This window comes from Trichoderma citrinoviride (genome assembly GCF_003025115.1).
Source record: "Trichoderma citrinoviride strain TUCIM 6016 unplaced genomic scaffold BBK36scaffold_13, whole genome shotgun sequence".
Lineage (NCBI taxonomy): Eukaryota > Fungi > Ascomycota > Sordariomycetes > Hypocreales > Hypocreaceae > Trichoderma > Trichoderma citrinoviride.
The window spans coordinates 603,586-628,765 of record NW_020194721.1 but is presented as its reverse complement, the minus strand read 5'-3'; the positions used below and the strand labels follow the sequence as shown (position 1 = coordinate 628,765).

The 25,180-nt window shown below is 55.5% G+C and overlaps 8 protein-coding genes and 1 non-coding gene across 9 annotated transcripts; 4 read left to right on the top strand and 5 right to left on the bottom strand.

Moving 5' to 3' along the window:
- Positions 1-1,267: 1,267 nt before the first annotated feature.
- BBK36DRAFT_1136321 (glycoside hydrolase family 72 protein) lies at positions 1,268-3,499 on the top strand. The gene is made up of 5 exons (XM_024892944.1): positions 1,268-1,328; positions 1,367-1,523; positions 1,654-2,491; positions 2,549-3,387; positions 3,468-3,499. The coding sequence occupies exons 2-4, from the start codon at positions 1,440-1,442 to the stop codon at positions 3,250-3,252; spliced, it is 1,626 nt and encodes a 541-aa protein (XP_024746778.1). The 5' UTR covers positions 1,268-1,328; positions 1,367-1,439; the 3' UTR covers positions 3,253-3,387; positions 3,468-3,499.
- A 243-nt stretch (positions 3,500-3,742) lies between these two features.
- BBK36DRAFT_t164 lies at positions 3,743-3,850 on the top strand. Its single transcript has one exon. It is a non-coding gene; the product is annotated as a tRNA-Met (tRNA).
- Positions 3,851-4,419: 569 nt separating this feature from the next.
- BBK36DRAFT_1126991 (Metallo-dependent hydrolase) lies at positions 4,420-5,832 on the top strand (the record flags this gene model as incomplete). Its single annotated transcript, XM_024891451.1, has 2 exons — positions 4,420-5,504; positions 5,547-5,832. The coding sequence occupies 2 exons, from the start codon at positions 4,420-4,422 to the stop codon at positions 5,830-5,832; spliced, it is 1,371 nt and encodes a 456-aa protein (XP_024746777.1).
- A 331-nt stretch (positions 5,833-6,163) lies between these two features.
- On the bottom strand, positions 6,164-7,374 carry BBK36DRAFT_1143936 (hypothetical protein; the record flags this gene model as incomplete). The annotated part of the gene is made up of 4 exons (XM_024893635.1): positions 6,164-6,199; positions 6,444-7,075; positions 7,232-7,300; positions 7,356-7,374. The coding sequence occupies 4 exons, from the start codon at positions 7,372-7,374 to the stop codon at positions 6,164-6,166; spliced, it is 756 nt and encodes a 251-aa protein (XP_024746776.1).
- A 1,778-nt stretch (positions 7,375-9,152) lies between these two features.
- On the bottom strand, positions 9,153-9,722 carry BBK36DRAFT_1126934 (hypothetical protein; the record flags this gene model as incomplete). The annotated part of the gene is made up of 1 exon (XM_024891438.1): positions 9,153-9,722. The coding sequence occupies one exon, from the start codon at positions 9,720-9,722 to the stop codon at positions 9,153-9,155; it is 570 nt and encodes a 189-aa protein (XP_024746775.1).
- Positions 9,723-12,118: 2,396 nt separating this feature from the next.
- On the top strand, positions 12,119-13,510 carry BBK36DRAFT_59263 (DUF1766-domain-containing protein; the record flags this gene model as incomplete). The annotated part of the gene is made up of 2 exons (XM_024898321.1): positions 12,119-13,230; positions 13,291-13,510. The coding sequence occupies 2 exons, from the start codon at positions 12,119-12,121 to the stop codon at positions 13,508-13,510; spliced, it is 1,332 nt and encodes a 443-aa protein (XP_024746774.1).
- A 601-nt stretch (positions 13,511-14,111) lies between these two features.
- BBK36DRAFT_1126329 (sugar transporter) lies at positions 14,112-15,874 on the bottom strand (the record flags this gene model as incomplete). Its single annotated transcript, XM_024891368.1, has 3 exons — positions 14,112-14,872; positions 14,924-15,510; positions 15,576-15,874. 3 exons carry the CDS (start codon positions 15,872-15,874, stop codon positions 14,112-14,114), a joined length of 1,647 nt encoding a protein of 548 aa, XP_024746773.1.
- Positions 15,875-18,975: 3,101 nt separating this feature from the next.
- On the bottom strand, positions 18,976-20,960 carry BBK36DRAFT_1181980 (hypothetical protein; the record flags this gene model as incomplete). Its single annotated transcript, XM_024896283.1, has 8 exons — positions 18,976-19,211; positions 19,254-19,287; positions 19,357-19,419; positions 19,595-19,674; positions 19,837-19,986; positions 20,325-20,406; positions 20,437-20,741; positions 20,783-20,960. The coding sequence occupies 8 exons, from the start codon at positions 20,958-20,960 to the stop codon at positions 18,976-18,978; spliced, it is 1,128 nt and encodes a 375-aa protein (XP_024746772.1).
- A 3,149-nt stretch (positions 20,961-24,109) lies between these two features.
- BBK36DRAFT_1126540 (glycosyltransferase family 32 protein) lies at positions 24,110-25,146 on the bottom strand (the record flags this gene model as incomplete). Its single annotated transcript, XM_024891389.1, has 2 exons — positions 24,110-24,794; positions 24,863-25,146. 2 exons carry the CDS (start codon positions 25,144-25,146, stop codon positions 24,110-24,112), a joined length of 969 nt encoding a protein of 322 aa, XP_024746771.1.
- Positions 25,147-25,180: the final 34 nt, after the last annotated feature.

Sequence of the window (25,180 nt, the reverse complement as noted above, 5' to 3'; positions counted from 1 at the left end):
CGAGGCGAAACAAGTCTGGGAGAGGAGACTGGAGGGCTCTTCGGCTGCGAGTGAAGTGGGTATTAGAGGAGGAGGAGGGCATCTGCGCTGGAATGGAGCGTCGATACTTGGTGGACGGGCCAACAATGGGAACCAGCAAACATGTGCCGGCAAGGCTGGCCAAGACAAGGCGAGCACGGGCTGTCGCATGTGAGGCGTTGGCTGGAAGCGATGCGATGCTGGAGCTTGAGAGGAAGAGAAGGATCAGATTCCGGGCCCCTGACGCGTCATATACAGGGAGGCTCTGCCGGAATACCAAGCAGGTTCGCAGAAACGCCAAGTATTCGTAGAAGCTCGTAAAGAATTCAATGAGCAAGTTGCAGTCCATCGCATGAGGTACTACTACTAGTCAATACCGTGTTCGCATGGAGACGAAGAGACGCCAACATTGGTCCGCCTTCTGCAGGCCAAGGGCTTCATTTCCATGCCCATTGATGCAAGGACCGCCGACAATGAAGATCCCTCTGCGGACAGAGTGACCAGTACGAAATGTCACTTGATTGCTTTATTTCGCCTAGGCGGGACCTGTAACGTGCCTCGCATCTTTTGCCTGCAAGTCAGGGGAAATTGGGGCCTGTGGAGAAGCAGAATGGGATGGACCCTTGCCCTCATCTTGTGTGTGTGTGCAAGTTGAGGCGCCGAGGTGGCATTTGATGGACTGGCTGTGCCCCTATTCCGTACCTGGTTTGCAGGCACAGGCACCGGTCCACACCTGCGCACACCTGAGCGCACAGTGCGTGGAACGCTTCCAGAAGGCTCATGCTTGGGTTATATAGTAGCGATAGCAGACGGTGACTGCGCATGAATCTGCTAACGAGAGACCATCGCGAGGCAGTGTCAATATTCGATCCGACCTGCACATGCACACCGTAAAGTCCCCTAGCGCAGCCAGACCGGCGCCAGGGGGTCGGCGGCCCCAGGTCCCCTGTAACGGGCCCCTGAACGGCGCCGCCATTGGCTGCGATGCTGCGCCTCCCAGTAGCGGCCAGTGGCTCGCGCAGCGCTTGGGCTGGAGCCAGTGCAGGGGCCCCCCTTGTCGCGAGACTTGGCCTGTCGCAGGCTTCAATTTCCCCGTCCCAGGGCTCGCGGCTCTCCTGGCGGGCGAACAAAACACTCGCCGTCCGCTCCAGGGCGCCGTCTGAAAGGAGCAGACCTCTTTTCGCATCTTTCCTTTTGCTTTTTGCAACTTAATTCATCAATCTTTCTTCTTGCTTTTTGAGGGCGCAGTTTGGCCTTTCAGTCACTCCTTAGACACAACCATCATCTTTTACATTCTATCGTTCCTTGACGCCTTTTGAATAACCTCGTCGCCCGACCGAGCAAGAGAACACGTCCAATCGCTACAGAAACAACTCAAAGAATCGTACATTTCACAGACTTCCTTCACCAGAACCGCCAAGATGAGCTTGTCCAAGCTCTCCGTCTCCCTGCTCGCCCTGGCAGGCAGCGCCATTGCTGCCGATCTGCCGTCCATCACGGCCAAGGTGAGCCACTTTTCGTCTCCAGATTTCTCCTCGTCTCAACGGGAGATCAGAGAGCTGTCAAAAACGATCGAACAGAGCGATCAACGAGCCAGATCAGCCCGCTAATCGATCATCTTTCTCCGACTTGTAGGGCTCCAAGTTCTTCTACCCCAACGGCACCCAGTTCTTCATCAAGGGTGTTGCGTACCAGCAGGATGTTGGCCAGGCCGGAACCACCGACTCCAGCAGCAACTCGACCTTCATCGACCCTCTGTCCAACGAGGCCAACTGCAAGCGTGACGTCCCTCTGCTGAAGCAGCTGGGCACCAACGTGATCCGAACCTACGCCATCGACCCCACGGCCGATCACTCCGCCTGCATGCAGCTGCTCAACGATGCCGGCATTTACGTCTTCTCCGACCTGGGCGAGCCTTCTCTGTCCATCAACCGTGACTCCCCCGCCTGGAACACCGAGCTGTTCGACCGCTACAAGGCCGTTGTCGACGAGCTGTCGCAGTACCCCAACGTCATCGGCTACTTCGCCGGTAACGAGGTGAGCAACGCCAAGAACAACACTGGCGCCTCCGCCTACGTCAAGGCCGCTGTCCGCGACACCAAGGCCTACATCAAGTCCAAGAAGTACCGCTGGCAGGGCGTCGGCTATGCCGCCAACGACGACGTCGACATTCGTGCTGAGATTGCCGACTACTTCAACTGCGGTGACCAGGATGAGGCTATCGACTTCTGGGGCTACAACATCTACTCGTGGTGTGGCCAGAGCTCCATGCAAAAGTCCGGCTACGACGAGCAGACCACCTTCTTCTCCAACTACTCTGTCCCCGTCTTCTTCGCCGAGTACGGCTGCAACCTGCCCAGCGGCGCCGCCGCCCGTATCTTCCAGGAGACTGCTGCTCTGTACTCTGACGACATGACCAAGGTCTTCAGCGGTGGTATTGTCTACATGTACTTTGAGGAGGACAACGACTATGGTAGGTGAACCTTCTTTCATCATCGGAATCGGCAGAGGTCGCTAACATCTATTCTAGGTCTCGTCAAGCTCAACGGCGATTCCGTCTCTAAGCTCAAGGACTTCAGCGCTCTCCAGACTCAGGTTGCCAAGGCCGACCCCAAGGGTGTTGACGCCGATGACTACAAGCCCACCAACAAGCCCGCCAGCTGCCCTGCCCTGACCGACGACTGGCAGGCCATCAACAGCCTCCCCCCCACCCCTGATGCCAGCCTTTGCTCCTGCATGCAGAAGTCTCTGTCTTGCGTCCGCTCCGACGGCCTTGCCACCAAGGACTTTGGCGACATCTTCGGCTTCATCTGCGGCAAGTCTCCCGAGGTCTGCGCTGGCATCAACGGTGACGCTTCCACTGGTGTCTACGGCGCCTACAGCATGTGCGACGACGGTGCCAAGCTCGACTACGTCCTCGACGCCTACTACCAGTCCCAGAACAAGGCCTCCACCGCCTGCGACTTCAACGGTCAGGCCCAGGTCGTCAGCGCCAAGCCCGCCTCCAGCTGCTCTGCCGCCCTGGCCTCTGCCAGCGCCATCAACAAGCAGGCCGCCACTGCCACCTCCCCCGTCGGCGCCGGCTCCACCTCTGGCAGCAAGGGCGCTGCCACCAGCACCAACGCTGCTGTTGCCGGCCGCCCTGTTGCTCACCTGCTCAGCATGGGCGAGATCTCCGTCGCTCTGTACATGGGTGTCGCCATGCTGGTCGGTGCTACCATGATTGTCCTGTAAAAAGGGGGTGGTCCGAGGGCCTGTTTTTTTGAACACATTTCTGCTGGGTTTTTTTGTATGTAGATTGGAGGTTCTTTATAGGAAAGTGAAATAATTCATTGTTTTGTCTTTTTGATTATTCTCCTGTATTCTATTGGTATCGATTCTTTCTGGGGGCCGCGAGATCCTTTTTTTGATTTTTCGGATTGCTGAAGGCATCTCTGGTGTTGCGTGTCATGCGGCTTGCGCTATTAGAAAGGATTGTCTTGATGGCAGTTATTGACTTTTTACGATTCTTTATACTTCTACTCTCTTGAACAACTTTCTGAAACTGCTCCGTGACGTTTGGTGTGCTTGTGATAGGGACTTGATGTGCAGATGAAATGGCGGGCTGCTGTAATGGCAGGTTGCTTTTGCTTCATTGAAGTTGAAGTTGGGAGTTTTCGGAGGTTGAGGTTGGTGTGCAGAAGCATTATGGCATGGAGTTGGGAGTCACGAAGACATCAAAGAAGTCTTCGTGGCGCAGTTGGCTAGCGCGTCAGTCTCATATCTGATCGATATGATTCGGATTAAGTTCCGGGCTATCTGAAGGTCGTGAGTTCGAGCCTCACCGAGGACATTCTTTTTTTTGGCCTTTTGACTCGTTTCTAACTCAATTCATTTGCTGATATGAGTTTGAGTCGGTTGGGTGCTTGTTTTTTTTCTTTGCTTCTCTTTATGTGTTTTTGGATCGGTTGTATTGTGGCTTGGCTGGTTGATGGATGGAATGGGAGGGATTACCTGTGTGAGGTGAGCTCAGTCTCTGTGGATGGACTTTGGGCTTGGAGGTGGAGAGTGGCCGAGTTCAGTTACGGCTGTTTGGTAGAGCTGGGCGTTGTTGAGACCAAGTCTTATAATAAGAACCAGTGTGTGGACATCTTGAGGAAAACCACCCGGATCAAGCATGAGAGATGAGCTCTATAATGATTGATTAAAGTGAGACAAGTCTTATCATAAGAATCAACCCCCGCCTTGAAAAGCACATGCAGCCTTGGACTCATAAGTTTACGCCCCGCTCCGGCCTCAGCGTCATCTCTCGTCTTACATAGTCGGCGATACTCCCTTCCACTCTGAGATTTCTCGTCTAGAATTATCCTATCCCTTCCACTCTGAGGACTCTTACTATTTTCTGTATCATCAAAGCCCACCATGGCTGAACCCGCCAAAGCAATCCACGCAACACTCATCCACTCCCTCTCCCCCACGCACCTCGAGATCCTCCCCAATGCCCTCCTCACCATCTCCTCCTCCGGCACGATCCTCTCTCTCCAGCCCAACGTCCCCCTTTCAGACGTCCCCAACATCCTCGCCCAGCAAAACATCCAACACATCCCCCTCGCAGGCCTCTCCCACGGCCAATTCCTCATCCCGGGCTTCATCGACACGCACAACCACGCGCCGCAATGGATGCAGCGCGGCCTCGGCCAGGGAATGCACATCCTCGACTGGCTCGACGGCATCACCTTCCCCAACGAGGCAAAGTTCGCGGACCCGGCTCACGCGGAAACGGTGTACGAGAAGCTCGTCAGGGGCATGCTCCGCCAGGGCGTCACGACGGCGTCGTACTACGGCTCTCTCCACGGGGAGGCGACCCGCGTGCTGGCGTCGACGTGCTTGAGGGCCGGGCAGAGGGCGCTGATAGGCAAGTGCAACATGGACCGGAATTCGCCATCGTTTTACTGCGAGGCGTCTGCTGAGGAGTCGGTTGCCGCGACGAGGGAGTGTATCCGGCACATCAAGAGCATTGATCCAGCGGGCGATTGTATAAGACCCGTGTTGACGCCTCGGTTTGCGATATCCTGCACTGGGGAGCTGCTCAAGTCGTTGGGGGACATGGCGCGCGAAGACGATTCGTTGGCTATACAGACGCACTTCAACGAGGCTGCGCAGGAAATCAACGCGACGCTATCTCTCTTTCCCGACTTTTCCAACGAGGCGGATCTGTATTCCTCCTTTGGGCTCCTCACGCGAAGGAGCATCCTGGCGCATTGTACAATCATGACGGAGTATGAGGTGCAGAAGCTGCGCGAGCTGGGATGCGGCATTGCGCATTGTCCGACGGCGAACATGACTGTTGGGGGGGGCTTCATGGCTGCGCCCGTGAAGGAGTTTCTGCGGAGGGGGATGAGTGTGGGCTTGGGGACGGATTCTGGGGGCGGGTATAGCTCGAGCATGGTGAATGCCATGAGGCATGCTCTTGTTACTTCCTATGCCCGAGACGCGCTGTATCCAAAGTTCGAAGGGGCCTCCTCCACCGATCGGGATGGTGGTAGCAGCAGCAAGAAGGCGGGGGAGGCGCTGAGTTTGGAGGAGGTGTTTTACATGGCGACGAGGGGCGGCGCGAAGGTCGTTGGTTTCGAGGAGCGAGTGGGCCGGTTTGGGGTGGGCTTGGAGTTTGACGCTTTGGTGGTTGATTTGAGGGACGAGCGTGGTGGTGTTAATGTTCCGCTGGATGGGGGGGATGCGCCGGAGAGGATGTTGGAGAAGTTTGTCATGACGGGGGATGACAGGAATATTGCGAGGGTGTATGTGAAGGGGAGGGTTGTCCATGGGGAGGAGTAGGGAGTTTGTTGTGTCTGATGGTCATGTCGTGTGTGTGTCTGATTTTGGGGGGCAGGGCGTAGAAGCGCGTTTGATGATAGTAGAGGATGGGGGGTTTAACGAGGCTACGACAAAGACAGGCCTTTACTTTGAAGGACATTGGTGTTGATGGTTCACGTAGCTACGCATTGCATGAGCAAAGTATTCATCGAGATGTAGAATGTATTATTGTCAGATTCAACGCAGATGAACCCAGATGATTCCTTCAACAGTTCTCGTATACCAGCACCCTTTTCCTTTCTATTCCAGACGTCCCAACCCAAACTCATCGAAGCTCCTCAGGAGGCTCACTTCATGCCAAATACCGGAGCTTGGTGATGCCCTTGAGCTGTAGATTTTGGGTCAACCGCTGTTGTTGGGCGATGATGGACAGCGAATTCGTGAGAGAAGGGGAGCGGCAGCCGATGAGAAGAGAAAACGCAGATGAGAGAAGAGGAAGCGCAGGGGGTTAAGAAAACGAAGCCGATGGGGTCTGGGCGATGGATGTGCCTGGGCCACCAGATGTGTCCCTCTCCACCTGAGTATCAATCAGTAAAGTTGTACCTTGATCAGAGACAGCTTGCAGGACTTACCACAGTCGTCCACCAATCATGCCCACGATCGAGCCCTCTGCCAGTCTCGTACCAGCAGAGGACCCGAATCCTCCAACGCCCAACGGCACGGAACTGCAGAGGAGCGAGTTGGAACTCGGCGTCGAGGGGCAAAGGTCCGAAACCCCCAACCCACTGCCGCTCGTGACAGCCAAGAAATCCGAGGATCGAGATGTCGGACGGTGGTCTGCCAGTCTGGTACCAGCAGGAAGACCGACGCAACGGTTGCGCCCAGCGTGAGCCATGCTGTTGCTGAGAAGCTTGAAAGTCGAAGGCGTTGTTCAAGAGCCGACCCTGGTGTCTGCCAGTCTGAGTACCAGCACGACAACCAGGCCGCTTGAACTGGTAATCGAAATGCGCGTCGAGTTTTCGCAGGCAGGCAGATGCGTCACAAACAGGCTGGGTGCCGTGCCAGTCTTGTACCAGCACGACAACTCCTTCGCCTCTTTGGCCACGATGCCTCGGGCCCGCCTCCTCAATCACCACCATGTGCTGCAGTAGCAGCCGCCCATCCGTCCCCGCGGCTCCGCTTCCCAGCACCGTCTCGGCAGACATACGAAGCTGCAACGCCGTGATGGCAGCCTCGTACATTATGACAACATCCACGTCCCGGGCTATGGTGTGGAGGTCGTGCCAGTCTAGTACCAGCACGACTACCACGGCCCCGCGTCATCATCGTCCGCTTGAGAACCGAAGAGTATCTGTGGCAGCTGACTGTCGGCCAGTCTAGTACCAGCCGACAGACCAGTCCCACGGGCCAGAGCTTGTACGTTTCAAATGGGATGAGAAGCGGCCCTGCCAGTCTCGCACCAGCAGGGATATCCCCTTTGGAGGTCGTCCTGGGTTTCGTCAGCATTGTTCAGCGTGAAAGAGTTTCAGTCCCTGGAAACTCACCGTGCACAAAGAGAGACATGGTGGCCTGAGTTCCGCGGCCTGCCAGTCTAGTACCAGCAGGGAAGCCAGCCAAATGGCAGGGAATGGTGGGCGGTCACGTTGAACTTGACCTTTTGCCAGTCTGGTACCAGCACAAAGGCCAAGCTCACTCGTGGTCATGAGCCGTCATCACTCTAAAGGGTTCGCCATTGAGGGAGTCGCCTAAGCAAGTGGGACAGATGAGTGTCGGTGGTAGCGCTGGGTGATGGAACAGAGCCAAACTGGAAGCGAGGTCAGCGAGGGGGGGAGTGGATGAAGAAAGTCAGGTAGGGCTTACGAGTCAGTTTGACTTGCAATCGTTGTATGTGAAGCTTGTGACCATCGCCGACGATGTTGATATAATGGGGGCAGCGATGAAGGGTGCTCTTGTTCCAACAGCAGACAATAGAAGAGAGGAAGGATGATCTCTAGATGATGAAATATCTGGAGAGTTGATGCATGGATGGAAGATGGGTAGGAAGATGTCCATGGCCGTGATGGAAGAATGTTGATGAAGTTGGAGAGGAGAAGGGAGAAGGAGTGGGAGAGGAAATGCCCAAAAGTGAGAAGAGGCAGGCAGAAGGTGGGAAACGCTGGGGCTCAAGCCCTGGCGGGTGACTCTGAGGAGATGGGAAGCAACACCATTGGCCCGGGGACTTTTTGCTACTGATGAGCAGCGGAGTGTAAAGCGTTTGTGCGTGACCGTAGGACTGGCCTTCGGGGACTTTGAGCCATCTGCAGCTGGCTTGCTGCTGATTGATAGGCGGGCTGTTGGTTTAGGGGGGGGCCCAGGTTGCTGGTCTGTTGCTATGGCTGCCTATGGGGGAATCTGTGGATGTGGGGATGTAAATAGATGAGTGAATGCTGTGGTTATATAGACTTGACAGCTTCAATAGCTTCTGGTTCGATTGCTGATTGTTTGTTCGTTCAGAGGCGGCTGGGTGAGGAAGTGTACGGAGTCGGAGCCCGGGGGCAAGAGAGCCCTGGTGCTGTAGACGAGTTTGGAGAAGAAGTAAAAGTTGAGACTCTCAATACAGCTCAAAGCTTTTCAAATGGCATGCTAGATGGTTTGATGATGGAAATTACGCCGAGATCAAGAATACTTCCACAAGACACACCCCGAGGTCAGGGGTTATCCCAAAGCAACGAGGTTCAACAAGCAGTAGCTAAGACTCAGACGTAATACGCTGCCCAAGATTGAAGCGAACAAAGGAAAATCTGAGATTAGAGATCATGATACCTAAGAACAGTTATTCTACAGAGAAGACCCCTCGACAGAGGGAGGGCCCTTGTTACATTTACTGCGCGCTCTCGGCCGTGTCCCATGCAAAGCAGCGCCCAAGGACTTTATATCGATGCTTAATCCGTCTACCTGTTCCACTCAGATCTCTTGATCTTCTTGGGAAACTGTATGTGTAAGCTTTCTTATGCAAGGGTACATCTTGAGCCACCCGGTCAAGTTGGTGCCTGGGGGCTTCGTCACCGTGCTCCCCATGAAGCCGCCAGCAGAAACTAGGTACCAGACTTGAATCATCACATCGCACCAATGCTGGGAAGTCCGCGAAATGGTTACAGAAATCAAAGTTTCATTTTTGAGCTGATCTTTAGAAAGAGCGAATTTACTGCCAGTTCCAGCCTGTCAGCATCTATCTAGATATGTGTCCCGAAATTCACCTCGAATCCCTCCAAATCCAACTCGAGATCCAGCTCGCGTAGCCTCAGACATCCACCTCAACACCCATTCGCGAATCAACCCCCGACTGCTTCCCGATATCCATCTCACGCAGTCTGAACAATCTTCGGGATCCAGAAAATGGCGGCGCTGAGAAAGCTCTCCACAGACTCAATCACCACCACAACCATGGTCGCGATGCAGTACGGAGCGTTCTCACTGTCGCCATTGGCACGGAACCGATCAAGCCACCTCCAGACAACAGCAAACAGAACGCCATTGATTAGAGAAGTGACAATTCGGAAAACAATCAGGTAGCGGGCCGCACGGCACAGGTGCCCAGCCTCCTTCGCGACGCCATACACCCGAGCCTTGCCCTGCACCCGACCGGCCTGCTCGACGTCCACCTCGCAGGCGGTGATCCAGGAGAAGTTGGGGAAGACGGCGGCGATGTGGAAGAAGGTGTAGGCGAGGAAGAAGATAGACATGACGACGGCCTGGGTCTTGGTGTTGGGCAGGGCGCGGAACTTGTCGTCAAAGGTGTGGAAGGCGCCTTTGAGGGACCAGACGGAGAAGAAGACGAAGCCGGCAGCGAAGAGGGCGTGCCAGAGCCAGGAGAAGAGGAGGAGGGAGTAGCCGAGGGCCTTTTGGCGGAGAAGAGGAGTGGTTGTGGCCATGGTGGATGTTTTGTGAGAGATGTGTTGAGGTTGTATTTGGCAAACGCAGCCGGAAAGCAGCAAAGTGATTGCTGTAGTAGTTGTAGATTGATGAAGAGTAAAGTGAGTGATGAGTTGAGTCAAGGGGGGAGGAGACAAACGGGCTGCAGGAGGGGATATTTATGCCTCGATGTGTCGTCGAGATGCAGGTACCCGACAGTTTGCGTGGATAGACACATTGGCGGAGGCTTTGTTCAATTCCCTCATGGTGTGAATCTTGTTCGAGTTCTTGGTGTTCGAGGGTGGTATAGTGGCGAGAGGAAGTCGTTGGTATGGCTTGGATATCGCAGGGTGGATCTGGAGCTGCGATGAAACAGCACACTGAACGGACGTTGAAAGGACCAGGAGAACAACGTCTGTATGACTTGTGCTTGTGGAGCATAGACTGCGGGTCGTTTGCCCTGCACTTGGAAACTGAATGAAGCTACGGGGATGGAGATTGGTATCTCATCTCGAATGAAGCATGTTGTCTGGTTGTAACGAGGCTACTACGTTATGCGGAGGTGGAACGAATCTACCCAAAGGCACCTATAATGGCCGAGGTTATTCTGTAAAAGCATGGCACCCTGATTAAACACGATTGTCTATGTGGACTACATGTTCGAGATGTTTAGACTTGTCGACTGAACAGAGCTGCCTCACTTACAAATAGGTCGAGACGAAAGCCGGTAGAGTCAACCGGCGAACCACCAGTGCACAAGACCAGTAGAGTTCTTTGAACTCTCTCTATGCATTGCAGTAGGCATGGGAGAAGTTCTGGCCATCAAGGTAGGCAGAGACAGGGTCTTGAAAGGAAAAACCCATCCATCGAAGCTTTGTTCATGCTTCCACAGCGACAAGAGCATGCATACCATACCACAGCCTGAAACGGCATCCACTGCCTGTACAAAGACGCATTCGTTTTGAATACCCACTCAGACAAAAGCAAGAGGTCCTCAGGCTTAGCGATTGAATCATCAAAGTAGATGCTTGTTCTTTTGTTGTTCAACTTGGATTCTGCGAGTGTTCTGGAAATTGCCGTGAACATCAAACAATGAACAAGAAGACCGTTGAATGCCGAGCTCAGCTTGAAGCTTTGGCCTCTGGATCAATGACGGACAAACAAGGCAATCAGCCTCTGATACCGCCAAAGGCTCGTTTCTGTCTCATTCTGATCTGGGTTGTAGACATGCGAGTCCTTGATGATGGTAAGGCGGATTAGATACTCGTCGCTCTCCAGTTTGCACTCCAAACGAGGCACCTGTGATGCTACATGTAGGCACGTGTCATGAAGTTGCACGTTATCCTGACTGATGCCCAAAGTCCTTGTCGAAATGCCCAACCTGCAGGGCCACTGCCTTGGGCTCCTTACTTGTACGAACTACTCATCAATCTCACTGATGACGATGGATGCAGGGAGGGAAGAGACAGAGAGAGACACACACAGAGAGAGCTGTAGTACAAAACTCTTCAGGGGGCATGCAGATGGCGATCCGGGGACGCCGCGGACTGTGGCGGTGCAGCGAGGAAGCCTGGCGGTTCGATGGCGGTGCACATTGACTCTGTGTGAGCGTGATGCCCATTTGATGTCAGCGTGCTCAGCCAAACCAACAGATCCTTGTCCCTCATCTCATCATTCATTCATTCATTCATTCATCCATCCTCCTCGTCTGCATGCCTTTGACTCAGGACACCGTCGAGGTCACCTTACATACTACTACTAGTACACCAATGCACTCTAGGTTAGCAGCCTAACAGCCCCAGGGCAACTGGCGCCCTCAACACCGATAGCTCGCAAACCACAACCCAACAGGAAAACCTCGCCTTGCCTCGTATCCACCACCAGCCACCTCATCAGCAGCATATCCACGATGGCCTGCATGCAGGCAGGGTCCCCCTCCCCCCAACCTGCTCTGCAAGGTTCCGCTTAGGCAAAAGCCATGGGGAGGCAGCAGACGGGGGGGACCCTCGTGCCACCAACCATTTGCCGCCAGGTGAACGAGCGAGTCGGCGCTTGCCAGGGGGGTTCGTCGCCGGCGGGTGAATCAGTGCTCACCACGCAGCCTTTTTCGCCTTTGCCTTTGCCGGGAGTTGTTGGCTTGCTGCGAACTTTTTGCTTTTCGCTTAAACGCGTTGATGCCCTGGGCGAGAAGAAAACGAACAGCAAAGAGTTTTGACGAGGGGTGTGGGAAACGTGTCTCGCGGATCGCCTGATTTGCATCATAGGGCAGCAGCTGCGCGGCAAACGGCAGCCGATATTACTTAAAAGGACGAGAACAAGACCAACGGACCTGGGACACTCTTCTCTTCGACAACAAAAGAGAGACAAGGGAAAACATACGCAGAGAAAACACCACGGCATCATCCCCCCTTTCACGATGCCCTCCTTCTCCGGCACCACGCCCGAGGCCTTGCTCGCCCGCAACGACTCGCTCAACCCCGAAGCAACATGCCGTGGCATCACCTCCAACGGCCGGCCCTGCCGCCGCCCCCTCAACAGCAGCCCATCCGGCGGCAACCTTTCGCAGAAGCAGCAGCAGTCCCGCAAGAACGCAAAGCTCGCGCCCTCCCCTGGCGGTGGTGACACCGACTCCGAGGACTCGTACTGCTGGCAGCACAAGGACCAGGCCGGCCGCTCCCGCAAGTCGAGCCCCGGCCCGCGTCCCTCGGCGCAGCAGCAGCACGCCGGCGGCGGCGGCATCGTCGAGGAGCGCTCGAGCCTCGACACGCTGGCGGACCGCCTGGGGCTGGTCGACATCAATGCCCGCCCCAACGGGCGGTACGACCCGGAGAAGCTCGGCGACCACCACCAGCAGCGGCCCGGCAAGCCCAAATCCAGCATGTTCTGCTTCTGCTTCAGCATCCCGGAAGAAGCAGACTTTGACGACGCACCGCGGCCTCACCAGCCCCGGCCGCAGCCGCATCCCGTCCAGCCGCAATACGCCAGCCGCCCGTCCACCTCCTCGGCCGCCCGCCCCCCGCAGCATCTGCACCCCCATTCGCAGGGCAACAATCACTCGCACTCCCGCCCGTCCAGCTCCTCGGCCCCGACGGCGTACCACCTCAAGTCCCTCATCCCCGACTCTCTCGACGCCGTCACCACGTCCGCCCTCATGACCGAGGTCTCCAAGCCGCCCTCGGACGCCGACGAGCCGGGCTACATCTACATGTTCTGGCTCACCCCCGAGTCCGCTTCCGAGCCGGCCCCCGTCGACGCCGCAAGGGACCTCCTCGCGCCTCCGCCCCGCGGCGCCGGCGGAGCGGCCAGCAGGCGGCCCAGCGACGTCGTCTCCGCCTTTGCGAACCAGGGCAAGAAGACCAACAGCCGGGACCCCAAGCCCAAGACGATGCTCCTCAAGATCGGCCGCGCGGCAAACGTCCAGCGCCGCATGAACCAATGGTCCCGCCAATGCGGCCACTCGATCCAGCTCCTCCGCTTCTACCCATACATCTCATCCTCCTCCAACCCCAACTCCTTCGACGCCACCACGTCCGCGCAGCATTCTGGTGGCAGAGGCGCAGCGGCGGGCCGATCCCCGTCTCCGGCGAGCGCCGCGTCGCCTCATCCCACGCCGCACGTGAAGAAGGTCGAGCGGCTGATCCACATTGAACTCACGGGCATGGGGCTGCGCGCGGAGCTGGGCGCGTGCGCGACCTGCGGGCGGGAGCACAAGGAGTGGTTCGAGGTGGAGGCTTCGAGGGACGGGGTGAGGACTGTGGATGATATCATTCGGAGGTGGGTTGGGTGGGACGATGGACATGGACGGTGAATGTGAAGACCATCATGACTTGGATGAAACTTGTTTGGAATGGTATTGATAGATGGCATTGTATGAGACGTTGAGTTGGGCTTGTTTGTGTTTTGATGGATGTTCTATATGGTTTAGATTGGCATGGCACGGCGTTTGCTTTTCATGAGTGAGACTACGGGGCTACAGAGTTCAGAGATACAGAGACTATGAGCATATTTGGACAGATAGTGCATAGCGGTTATACATAGAATGAGAATCTCTAGCATATGCCTTGCAATTGGCTGAGTGAGTACATGGATCTTTCGTGATGAGTTTACTTCCTTCTAGAGGCTTTGATGAGGAGATGCAAAATCGTCAAGTCCCAGCTTAGTCATATCACACTCTTTTGGTGGACGACAGTCCTTCTGCTGATCGCCTTCATGTCAATATGATTAGTACTTCTATTCATCGCATGATGGCACCAAGATGATTGACTAATTGCAAACGTGATTCATTGGTATAGACTATTAAACATTTGCATATCTGGCAACGCCAGCACCTTCCAGCAGGGTATCAACAAAATCACACCCCCTTACATTATGACGGCATCTTCCAGACACCTTGAAATCCAGCGTCCCATCTACTGGGGAGGGGGGGTGCCGGCCTTTTCCTCCTCGTGAGTGTGGAGCGCAGGCTTCTCCGTGTCGTGGGCAATCTTGGCCTCGATGTCGCCGTGCTCGGCACGCTCTGTGAGGCTGGTGGCCACCTTGGTCTTCCAGGCGGGCGTGCCCAGGTACTTGATGCCGTTGGGGTCCTCGAACATGGCCTCGGTCTCCTCAAGCGTCTTGCCGGCCGTCTCGGGGAACATGAAGAAGACGTGGAAGAAGGCGACGGTGTTGAAGACGGCAAAGATGAGGTACGACTTCCACCTGATGTTGGCAAAGGCCACCGGGGTGAAGAGACCCAGCGCGGTGTTGAAGGCCCAGTTTCCGGACGTTGCCATGGCCACACCCTTGCCTCGGAGGCGCAGGGGGAACAGCTCCGGGGGGTAGGTCCACGAGACGGGACCCCAGGTGGGAGCGAACGACGCCACAAACAGGTACGTGCAGGCAATGAGACCCTTGGCGGGGGCGCCGGTGACACGCATCGACTGGGCGGCAACGTGGTCGATGCCGCCGGGGACGATTTCGCCATAGGTGGCGAGGATACCCGCGTTGGCGTACATCCAGAGCGCCATGAGGACGGAACCGATGAGAAGCGTGGGACGGCGACCCCATTTGTCGACCCAGAGCAGGGCAGGGATGGTCATGATCACGTTGATGATGTACTGGATGGACGAGGCGAGCAGGTTGGCGTTGCCGCTGTAGCCGGCCATGGAGAAGATGTTGGCAATGTAGTACACTGAGAATGAAGTCAGCTTTGCTCAGCCCAAGGGAGAGTTGGGACACTCACTCATGACGTTCATGCCCGTCAGCTGGGACCAGATCTGGGTAAAGAGACCAATGAAGGTGCGGTTGATCATGTTGGGCTTGAACAGGTCGATGTAGGTGACATCGGCATGGCGGCGCTCAAACTCGCACATGTCCTTGATGTCCTGCAGTTCGTAGGCGACAAAGGGGTGGTTGGGATCGCCCTTGCCGTGGACGAGGGTGAGCACGGCGCGGCAGTCCTCCCAGCGGTCCTTGCGGGCGAGCCAGCGAGGAGACTCGGGAAGCAGCATCATCATGAAGAAGAGGAAGAAGGCGGGGACCATCTGCAGGCCCCATGGGATGCGCCACGAGGCGGTGTTGTACTCGAGGGGGTTCTGCTTGCCAATGAAGGAGCAGCCGTAGGAGATGTAGTACATGATGAGGATGCCCCAGGTGATGGCCCACTGCTGCATGCCGATGAAGCGGCCACGCTTGGAGGGGGGCGAGATCTCGGCAATGTAGACGGGGACCTGAGCAGACTCGATACCGACGGACAGACCGTTGATGATACGGGCGACGATGAGCATGCCAATGTTTTGCGAAGCGCAGGAGAGGGTGGAGCCAATGACCCTGAGATTTGTTAGCAATGGTGATCCTCTCCCTCTCTTCCTGTTCTCAGAATCTGCTTCACTCACCAGATGATACATCCGACCATGATGGAGTACTTGCGGCCCAGGCGATCAGAGAGGGGACCCGAGATCAGGGCGCCCAGCCAGGAGCCAGCAGCCATGGAGGCCGTGATACCGCCCTGGACGAGGGACCGCGGGCCACCGCAGGTGCCGTCGACGGTGGTGGGCGGGTTCTCATCCTGGTTGAAGTAGCAGAGATACGACTGCTCGGCCAGCTGGGCCGACACAGACGAGATGTCGAAGCCGAACAACGCGCCGCCAACGACGGACACGCCGGCGATCACGTAGATGTTGCCGATAGCCATGGCTCACTCTTGTTGTCTAGCTGGCAGAGGGGCCTTGACCATGAACGATGGATGACGGGGGGGAGGACAAGAGGAAGGGGGGTCAAGAGAAGCAAGAGCGGGATGGGGGAGGAGAGGAAGGGAGATGGGCTATATATGTGTGCTCGGGTGGTTGTTACGCCGGAAGTTGTGCCAATCGATAATAATGGCGGGCAGCTGGCCGGCTGGCTTCGAGCAGAGCAGAGCAGGACAGAGCAGAGCAGAGCAAAACAAGCTGCTGCCAGGCATGTGGGAACCATGAAGTGGGCAGAGCAACAACGAGACCGGATTCACTTGGCCCCAATCCCTGTCTGTGCTCATCCTCCCCAACTCTGCTTCTCCAGGCTGTTGGCCCCGGACGGGCATGGCCTGGCGAGCGAGACCTGGAGATTTCCCCATGGAACTCCATCAGGAGAGATGCTCGGGGCAAGCAAGCCACGGCGTCTGCAGGATCCGGGGTATCGAGTACATGGCCGCCGCGGTGGCAGGTACTGACGCTTCCGGGATGCGCTGCTGCAACGGTACAAGCACGCGCAGGGATCTTGTCCGTGAGAAGGAGCGCTTGCGTGTAAGTCGCATGTGGGATGGGCAGAGACGGTGGAGGAAGACAAAGCCTCAAGCCAAATCGGCGCCTCTGCCTCGTCGTCGCCTTGCATGAGCCGCGCCTTTAGTCCAAGTACATTGTATGTGCAGCGCCGAGTACTGCCCCATCCGGCAGTTTGTACCTTGGACACGCCTCAACCCACCCCTGACCCCCAAGAATTGAATTCCCCAAACAAGCTCGCCTGCTGCTCCCCCGCCTCCTCCCCTCCAACTTTTTTCTTTTCTGGGTGTGTGTATCCCCAGGGATCGGACTGGGGAAGGACCTTGGATATTGGATCAATAGTGTGGGTGTCTGGGGTTGGATGGATGCAACAAGTACGAAGTACGAGTACATACGTGCAATAGTATGGGGTTGATGACCGACAAGAGAATTGCGGTGGAATGATTGTGCTAACATCAATGACAGTTGGCTGGAGTTGACCTCTCGCTTGGGCCTCAGGATCAGGATCATCCAAATCGTCCAACATCCAAAAGCCTTTGCACATGATACGATCCTGCAAGCTCAATTGATGCAGCAGCTGGCCGTGTTACGTACAACAGCATCACGACTCGTCGTCTTCTCGACTAACAGTAGCAAAAGCATCAGCTCCGCCCTCCATGGTGCCATTGCGAGCACTCAATTCCATCTTGTACGAGCACGAGCACAAGCAAGGTAGCATCAGGACCGGTAACACCACCCGCCGTCACACGGCCGAAATCTTGCCATTTTCTGAATCCTTGGGCCCGGTTAGTGACTTTTCCAGCTCTGACTCCTCACGCGTATCACGCATGCTTCTCCCGCTTCTATTGCTACCTCCTACCAATAAAGAGACGCGAAAGACAGATGTACGTACACGTAGAATGCAGTTCAACGTCTGTTACAAGGCGCGAGACTGCAAAAGCTCGTGCTAATCCGGAGCCGAACTAATAGAGGCCCCCTGCTCGAGGATCGCCGGCTGGTCCATTTGGGCCATTGCAAGCGTCCCCCGGAGTCATCTGGGGGGTTGCATGTCGCCGAGAGTCTGCCCGTTAGGGGGGAGGGGGGTGCGTGAGACTGGGGGGGGGGGGGGGGGGTGGGGGGGGGGGGGGGGGGGGAGGAGAGGCGACGACTCGATTCGTCTAGATGGCCGCTAGAAGCTGGCCGACTGAAGGCGAGGATGCCTCCTCATGTTGACTGCCAAGCTGCTTGCTGCGAAGGACTGCTTTGGCGGTCGGCAGCAAGTTGCCGATACGTTGGAGTCCAGCCAGGACTTTTACAGAGCATTGGACTTCAGGATAGCACCCATTGACATGCATATATATTGTGGCGTCTGGTGTTTGTGGTGCTTCTGGGGGCGCTTTTGCGCATCCTTGCCTGTCCTCCATACTGGCGTTTCAATGCGCAATGCGTCCATGGAATCGGATGCCCAGCAGCACTCTGTTTCTGGTAGTACATGCTTGATGTTGCAGTGACGGTACCTAATTGCCCGTAGTACACATACGAGTATTTCTTCTACACACCCAAGAGCAGCCGTAATATTCATCGAACCCCAATATGTATTGCTCATACCAGTCCGGCTACCCATCCTCATTCTCCTGGATGTCCAAAAGATGGAGGTTCATGCTCGCCCAAGGCCGCCCTTGTCCGCTCGCGGCCTAGCTCCCGACGCCCAGGGCTTTTTAGGCCTCGGCGCCACTGAAGAAGCGCCTGTGGGCTCTCCACTTTCCCCGGCTTTGGCCAAATGACGTCTGCCCTGGCGCAAATTATCCTCCGCCGGCTTTGGCACGGCAATGCAGACGAGCGGCAGTCGTTGGCAGTGGCAGTTGTTTGAGCGGCATGTTGAGAACCGGACTGGTCGTTTTCGTCAGTAGAAGCGTGGATTTGGAGGCGTCTTCATAGGCGGGTTCCTGAGCTGTCTTGACTCTAGGGTCCTGTCTTGCCTGTGAAACCCCAGAAAAAAAGAAGACAAAAGCAGGCACAAAAGCTCCATTGAAAGAATCGGCGTCATTCGTCAAAACCACTCGCAAACCCCCAGGCTGCAGCCCCGCAGCAAATACGGCGAGCCTCTTTCCCTCTGTCCATCGCCGACTCAGAACGGCAGTGATCGGCTTCGAAGAGGTTGTTATACAGTGTCATTCTCATGCTAGGGGCACAGTATCGCGCATCAAACGGCAGGCACATGCACATGACCAGGCACAGACTCGCTCCAGCAACGTCCAGCACGATTCTTCTCTCCTCTTTCACGCATCCGCCGTCGCCAGCCAACCATCCAGCCATAGACTCGATGTTCAACCCTTGTCTCATCCTGTTCTGTATGTCTGTATCTACATACTACATGCTTGTTGCTAGTAGTATACAGTATAACCTCGCTCTCGGCCGTTGTTTGTCACACCAGTTGCTCCAGCTCCGCAGTGCTGATTCGACCGTCCGACTCTCCTCCGCTCCGCCTGTCCTTGCTCCAGCCTGCCGATCCGCTCCCGCTCTCGAGCTCTGCTCTTCTTCGCCCTCATCAGGCCAGCCATCAGGGGAGCAGAATCAGCCTCCCCTTGCCGTTCTGACTCCAATTCAGCTCTCTCCACCGCGATGGTCCGATGCAACACCAGATTGCACAGTCTGGCACGACTTCTGACAAGTCAATCTCATGGTTGGAGACGTCGCACATGGCTTGAATGCGATGCTTGCATGTGAGGACAGTTTGGCCGACACGGTGCCCGCAGCGATCAAAGCTCTGCAGGTTCCCCAGGCCTAGGAATGCGTCTGCGTCGCCAATCGGCCATCGTGTTTGTCAATTTTGCTAACCAACAACTTCGAAAAAACGATGTCTCTCGACATACTGTACATGTATGATTATACGATTTGACTTCAATCCGTCACTTGACATGTTCAACCAACCTCAACTCACTAATAACTTCTCGCTCTTCGGACTTATGACGTCGCTAACACCAGCCTCGACCTGGACGCCTTTCTACCAAAATCGCAAAGGCACCAGCCGTCGGCAATCAACCACTGCCTCACCTCGCCTAAAATCCTTCTCACGGCAATCAGCATGTTTCCGAGCGGCCAATCACCTCCCGCAGCAGCTCTCTCGCTTCTCTATAGAGTTATACCTCCGCGGGCTCTAATCCTTTGGCTGCACATACCCTGGCTAGCCTACCAGGGGGCCTCTCTCCGTCGTCAAAATTCATGCACAGTGCTGGTCTGCCGCGATACGTGTACTTGGCTAGCTACGGTGCGGTCCAAAGGGCCGTCGGCTAACTTGCACGAGCGAGAGCCGCACCAGCATTCCCTTTCGACTATTCCTCCTGAATAGGTCATCTACCAGCAGCTTTTCGAGCTGCAACTGAGCGAACACGAGGGCGAGGCAAACCGCACCCTGGCTTACCCGGCCTCATCTCATTGGAGCGGTTCGTCAGGCCTTGGTCTCCACTGCTGGCATCTGTCTTTGTTTCCTGACTTGCTGGAGTGCGTGAGGTTTTCCGGTGATGTTTCCGTCTTGTCTTCCGGATGATGCTGACAGCTTGACTGATTTCACCTGAAGGCAATGGATCAGCAATTCTAGTGACCAAGCATTTCACAGACGGAAAACCGAAACAAAGCCCCTCTGCCAGAGACACCAGCAGCGCGTCAAGATGTGTGAGTAGCCGCGCCGCTTGTATTCCCAGTCGATGCTTGAACTTTGATTTGCAATAGCTGGTACCGTACAACGTTGTATCGCGCCCTTAAGCTTGCTTCCGAGTCCTAAAATCGCGTGGCCAAATCAGCCCGTGATCGGGACACGGCCAATGGTGACCATCCTGTGACCCTTCTCTCGAACCGTCTCCGCACATTGACTTGCAGCGCGAGCGCGGCCTTGGGCTGCCTGAATCATACCATGGATCTCAAGGGATGTCTGCGCTAGATGGGACCAACAGATTCTCTGGATCAACCCCCTTCTACTTGATACAAAGTCTATCTCCAAAGTCGCAGTACACAGTATTCTTACAGCAACCGATCTTGCAGCATAACATGGACATCTCGCTTCCCCGCTCGCTGTGACCTCAAAGATCTCGAGGAAATCAGATCCTGTAACATCGTCAGGCTCGGGCTCAATCACACGCTCTTGAACGTCACGGCCCAAGCAACAAATGGCGCCGTTCATTTGGTCTCGGAGATAAAGGAGCGCCACACCAAGCCACCAGCCCGATGCATCTCCTGTTTGAGCATCGCTCGCAAGCGGCAAGCCACGGCCTGATCTGGTGGCCCACGACGTTGGCTGACTTGCCCGCATCGAGTAGCGCAAGCGATGCCCTACAGCATCCCTCCCTCATACGAGTACTACTATTACATACCGCCAGAGTGACGCCGCACCACGATACGAGAAGCCGCTGATCCTCGGCACGGCGCCTCCTTGGTCGGAACCGGGCCCTGGGGCTGACCGGCGTCTTTGCTCGGTGTTTGGCCATCTGCCTGTACGAATATGTACGTAAACAGGGCCCTGGTCTCGGTGCAAAGCGCCACGAGCTCCATGGCCAAGTCGGCTGGACGGCGAGGGATGGGCACCACAATCGGGCCTGTCCAGGGATTTATCCTGCTAGCTCAGCTTGCTGCCGTGCCATGTGGCCAACGGTGGGTTCCCAGAGATTTGCCTTTTGAGGCTTCACTCACTTACACGGTCAAGGTGCGCGTACACGTCTTTTCACAATGAGTACTTCATTCCTCGTACAGTCTCAAGATGAAGGGGTGATACCCCGACACGTGGCAAACAATGGTCCTGGTTCTTGTGCCATTGTCTTATTCCGAGACCCTGCGTTTTCGGGTCTCATGCACCTTGATTTTGTCATCTTCTGATGAGCTGTTGATTCGCTGCTGCTCGGCCTAGTCTATTTGTAACTGGCAACCGATCTCGAGAGATATGCCACGTCTTGGCCTTTCAAATTTTCTCTTTGAACTAGGCCATCGAGACCAAACCATGGAACAACGGCGCAGATACTGTCGATTGTACAGATTTGCAGACTTTTGCTCAGCCCCAGCCTCATCAGATTAATGGCATATTCTCCAGCACTACCCACAGGAGCTATCTCACCGAGAAGATGCACGGAGTCGGCAGTGTAGACTACATGTAGGACTACGTGCGACGTTGACCGGCATTGCCTCATCACAGCGGCTTTTCGCGGTCAGGCTCAAGCCTTGGTTCAAAGGTGTCTGCAGTGGTAACCATCGGCTCAGCCTTTCGATCTTTTCACCGGGGGACCAGAGTTTTGCTGCTCTCGACAGCAAATACGATGAGTCTGATGACCTGTATCGTGTCGTTGCCCGCGGACGCTCCCCGGTTGCATTATTCGAGCATGAGAACGCATAGGATCGGGCCGAGAGGCCCATGGTGACTTGATACCCGCTGCCCTCTTTGGGCGTGTGCAGATGCCCCTTTGCTAAGCTATGCAGCGGATTCCTTTGTCTGACTTCTGTTGTGATCCTTCCTCCTTCGCCCCGGCGGCCTGAATGCAGATGCAGCGTGACATGTGATTAGCAACTGAGTTCAGGAGAGATCAATGTTCATGCACGCCCCAGCGGTGAATGAGGGATCGATGGGGATAGACTGAAAGTAGTAACAGCATCCTACAGCCTGGACCCGTAAATAGGCCGATTGGAGATGCTGTGATGCTTAATAGCGGAGTTGCATTGAAGGGAGATTACTGTGTGGAATCTCCCCAGACTTCTCTTGAATCAAGCGGCAGGATGAGAGGCATCTCCGATGTCATCAGCCTCGCCATCGTTACTGGTGAAAGCACCTGCTCGATGGCGATATCGCGGTTCAGTAGCATGTACTCGACTTTGCGATGTTGCGTTGATGGGTGATTGGGGGGTCGACTCTACCTCAGAAAGCTTAAGGGGGGACAAATCCTTTTGGCTGATTTTGAAAGAATAGAAGACGTCAGTTTAGATGGTGATGCTGTGAAGATGAATGGGAAAGCTGAGTGCTATTTCTTATGTCTGCTTGCATGAAGGGCTTTTGGGTTTCGGGACTTGTTTCTTTCTTGCCACCTGGTCTGCTTTTCATTCTCCCGAGAGCAGTGATGTAGCTATAGTTGGGGGGGAAGGGGTGATAGATGGAACTAGGGAGAGAGCTCTATAGCCTTTCTTTTGACTATTCGGTTCACTAGGAGTTTCATGACTCTACCGGCTGCTGTTTGACGAGAGAGAGAGAGACTATATTTATACATGACAACTGCTTACTTATTGCCATACGATTTATACTTTCCAAATACATCACATGTCACGGTGCCTTTTTCTTCAGGCACCCCAACTTATAAGCTAGGTACTGCTATAGTCGTGGAGTTGTGCCAGAGAAACCGCCCGCTTCAGATTACATTGCAAAGTAAAGGGTCTTTTGAATAACCTAGCCTGTTGTTTGGTGTGTAATTGAGTTGTTTAAAAAAGGAGCAGTTGGCTTCATTTGAGCATTCAGACTCCTTCCTAGAGGACGACTATGAGGTAACATCACTGTTAGAGAAGCTTTATTTGAGATTCAAAGAGTGGTATGGTTGTTTGTTTGAGTGTGTGCTTTATGAAAGGCCGTGTCTTTGCCTGGAGGCTTGCAAGTATCAGCTTCCTTAGCCATGACATTTTGGGGGGGGCTGTAGTTGCGTGTGAGAGTTTGGGTATCTCAACTACCCTCTTGCTCAATCTATGGCATGTCCCCTCTCTCTAAGATCACAGAATAACATCTTCATTGTGTTGGGAAAAAGCCCTGCGTGTAACGACCTGACTTGGGCAACGACTCTGCCCACTCCACTTCGTTCCAGTCTCGGTACTGAAACTTGCGTTTGCCTTGACAGCAGCCCGGTTGGGGGGGGGGGGGGCGACAGTAGGTCTTCGAACAGGCGGCATGGGCGTTGAAGCAGTTGATGGAGGGAAGGTTTGCCGAGGGAAGTGCAAAGATGGAAACTCTTTCCCACTGGTTCAAACCGCCATTCTTAGGCTAAACGACGAAACTTGTCTCAACGACGACAACTCGTTAGCTCCCCCAAGTACACACCAGCATTGAAGCAATCTCATTCACAAACTTGCATCTCCTTTACAGATATATATTTCAATATACATGCCTCCGCGGGAAAGAAGCCCGCTTCTACTTGGTGGGGCAGCACGGCGTCTCTCCCCTTTTTTTTGCCTCAAGGCCTCATCGTCCGCTGCAAACCCCCAAGTAAGTCTGGGAAGTGTTTCTCTGGGCATGAACAGTTCTCAATCACCTGGGTAGAGATGACAAACTGTGGAGGATAGACATTTGTGATTTGAGCGTCCATGCCGATCAATCTACGTTAAACCGTCTATAGGTGATGATGGTAGCATTGAATATAGCTCTCGGTGCGTCTATAACGCTTGAAAAGTGAGACCTCATTCTCTATACATCATATCCAAGCGCATGGTCATGACACAATAGATTGAGCTGGACGAAGAGGTAACGTTGATCAAACAGAGAGGTAATGTTGTTCAGACAGATCAATTCAAGACGCTACATGATCCGATCCAGTTCGTATATACCCAAAACCTCATATCGCCAAACAAACCCAATCTCAAACCCCAGACATGCTTATTCAAATCATACACCCAAACCCCAAATATACACCATGCCCATTCCCATATATAACAAAAAGAAAGAAGCACCACGAGCACTCCCCCTACTCATCCCTCCACGACCCCGTAAACAAATGCCGCATCATGGCCGCCTCTGGAACACTCCCGTCATTCGTGCTCTGCGAGTGATCCTGCCCCATGCCGAACCCATCAATCGGCAGGATCAAGATATCCCCAATCAGCGTTGGCTCCTCCATAAACGACAGGTCCTGCGTGTCGTTGAGCAGCGGGTTGTACTCCTGCAGCTGCTCAAACACGACGTCGGTCCAGGCCGCCGGCCCCGTCGAGTTCATCACCTCGAAGCTCTCCGGATGCAGCTGGCCGACCGGCAGGCCGTGCGCCGCCGACAAGTCGTCCAGCGAGCGCAGCACCCGGTCCACCATCTTGCTGAAGACGGGGTGCCCGGGCGCGGCGGCAATGGTCCACTGGCAAAACTGCAGCCAGTGCGGGATGTCGGCCCAGGGCCCGCCGTCGCGGCGGTCGAACTCGATGCCGACGACGAGGCGGGCGCGAGAGCGGGCGGCCGCCGGGATCCAGGCGTCGACGGGCTTGAGGGCGACGGTGTCGGTGTCGGTGTAGACGCCGCCCTGGACGCCGAGGACGAGGTAGCGCAGCAGGTCCGACTTCATGCCCACGTTGGTGAGGTTGTGGTAGACCTGGGCGATGCGGGAGTGGGCCCCGAAGTGGCCGTTGACGAAGTCGTCGCCTCCTTTTTGGCCGATGAGGGTGCTTTAAATACCATTAGCAAAGTATTTAAGACAGAAGGGGGGAACGTGAGATGAGGAGTTATCACGTACTACTGCCAGTCGGGGTTCATGGCCAGCCACGACGCCGTGTTCTCGAGCTGCCGGGGGTCGATGCGGACGTGCTTCAGGTCCCACCGGTAGGGCTGCGTCTTGGGCAGCACAATCTGCCAGATGCTGGGCGGGATCAGATGCCTTCCCTGAGCGGCACCGACCCTGCCCTGCTGCTGCTGCTGCCCCGGCGAGCCGCCGCCGGCAAAGGAGTAGCCGCTGCCGTCGTGCCACGTCTGCCGGTACGGGTAGTGCATCGTCGTCAGGCGGCCGCTGAGCCAGACCATGGACAGCAGCAGGAGGGCGACGGCGACGGCGGCG

What these genes read in the sequence shown, in the direction of transcription:
- BBK36DRAFT_1136321 (XM_024892944.1), top strand. Translation starts at nt 1,440, where the DNA reads ATGAGCTTGTCCAAGCTCTCCGTCTCCCTGCTCGCCCTGGCAGGCAGC. An exon ending in TGCCGTCCATCACGGCCAAG is followed by an intron (nt 1,524 to 1,653) that starts GTGAGCCACTTT and finishes TCCGACTTGTAG; the next exon opens with GGCTCCAAGTTCTTCTACCC. An exon ending in TGAGGAGGACAACGACTATG is followed by an intron (nt 2,492 to 2,548) that starts GTAGGTGAACCT and finishes CATCTATTCTAG; the next exon opens with GTCTCGTCAAGCTCAACGGC.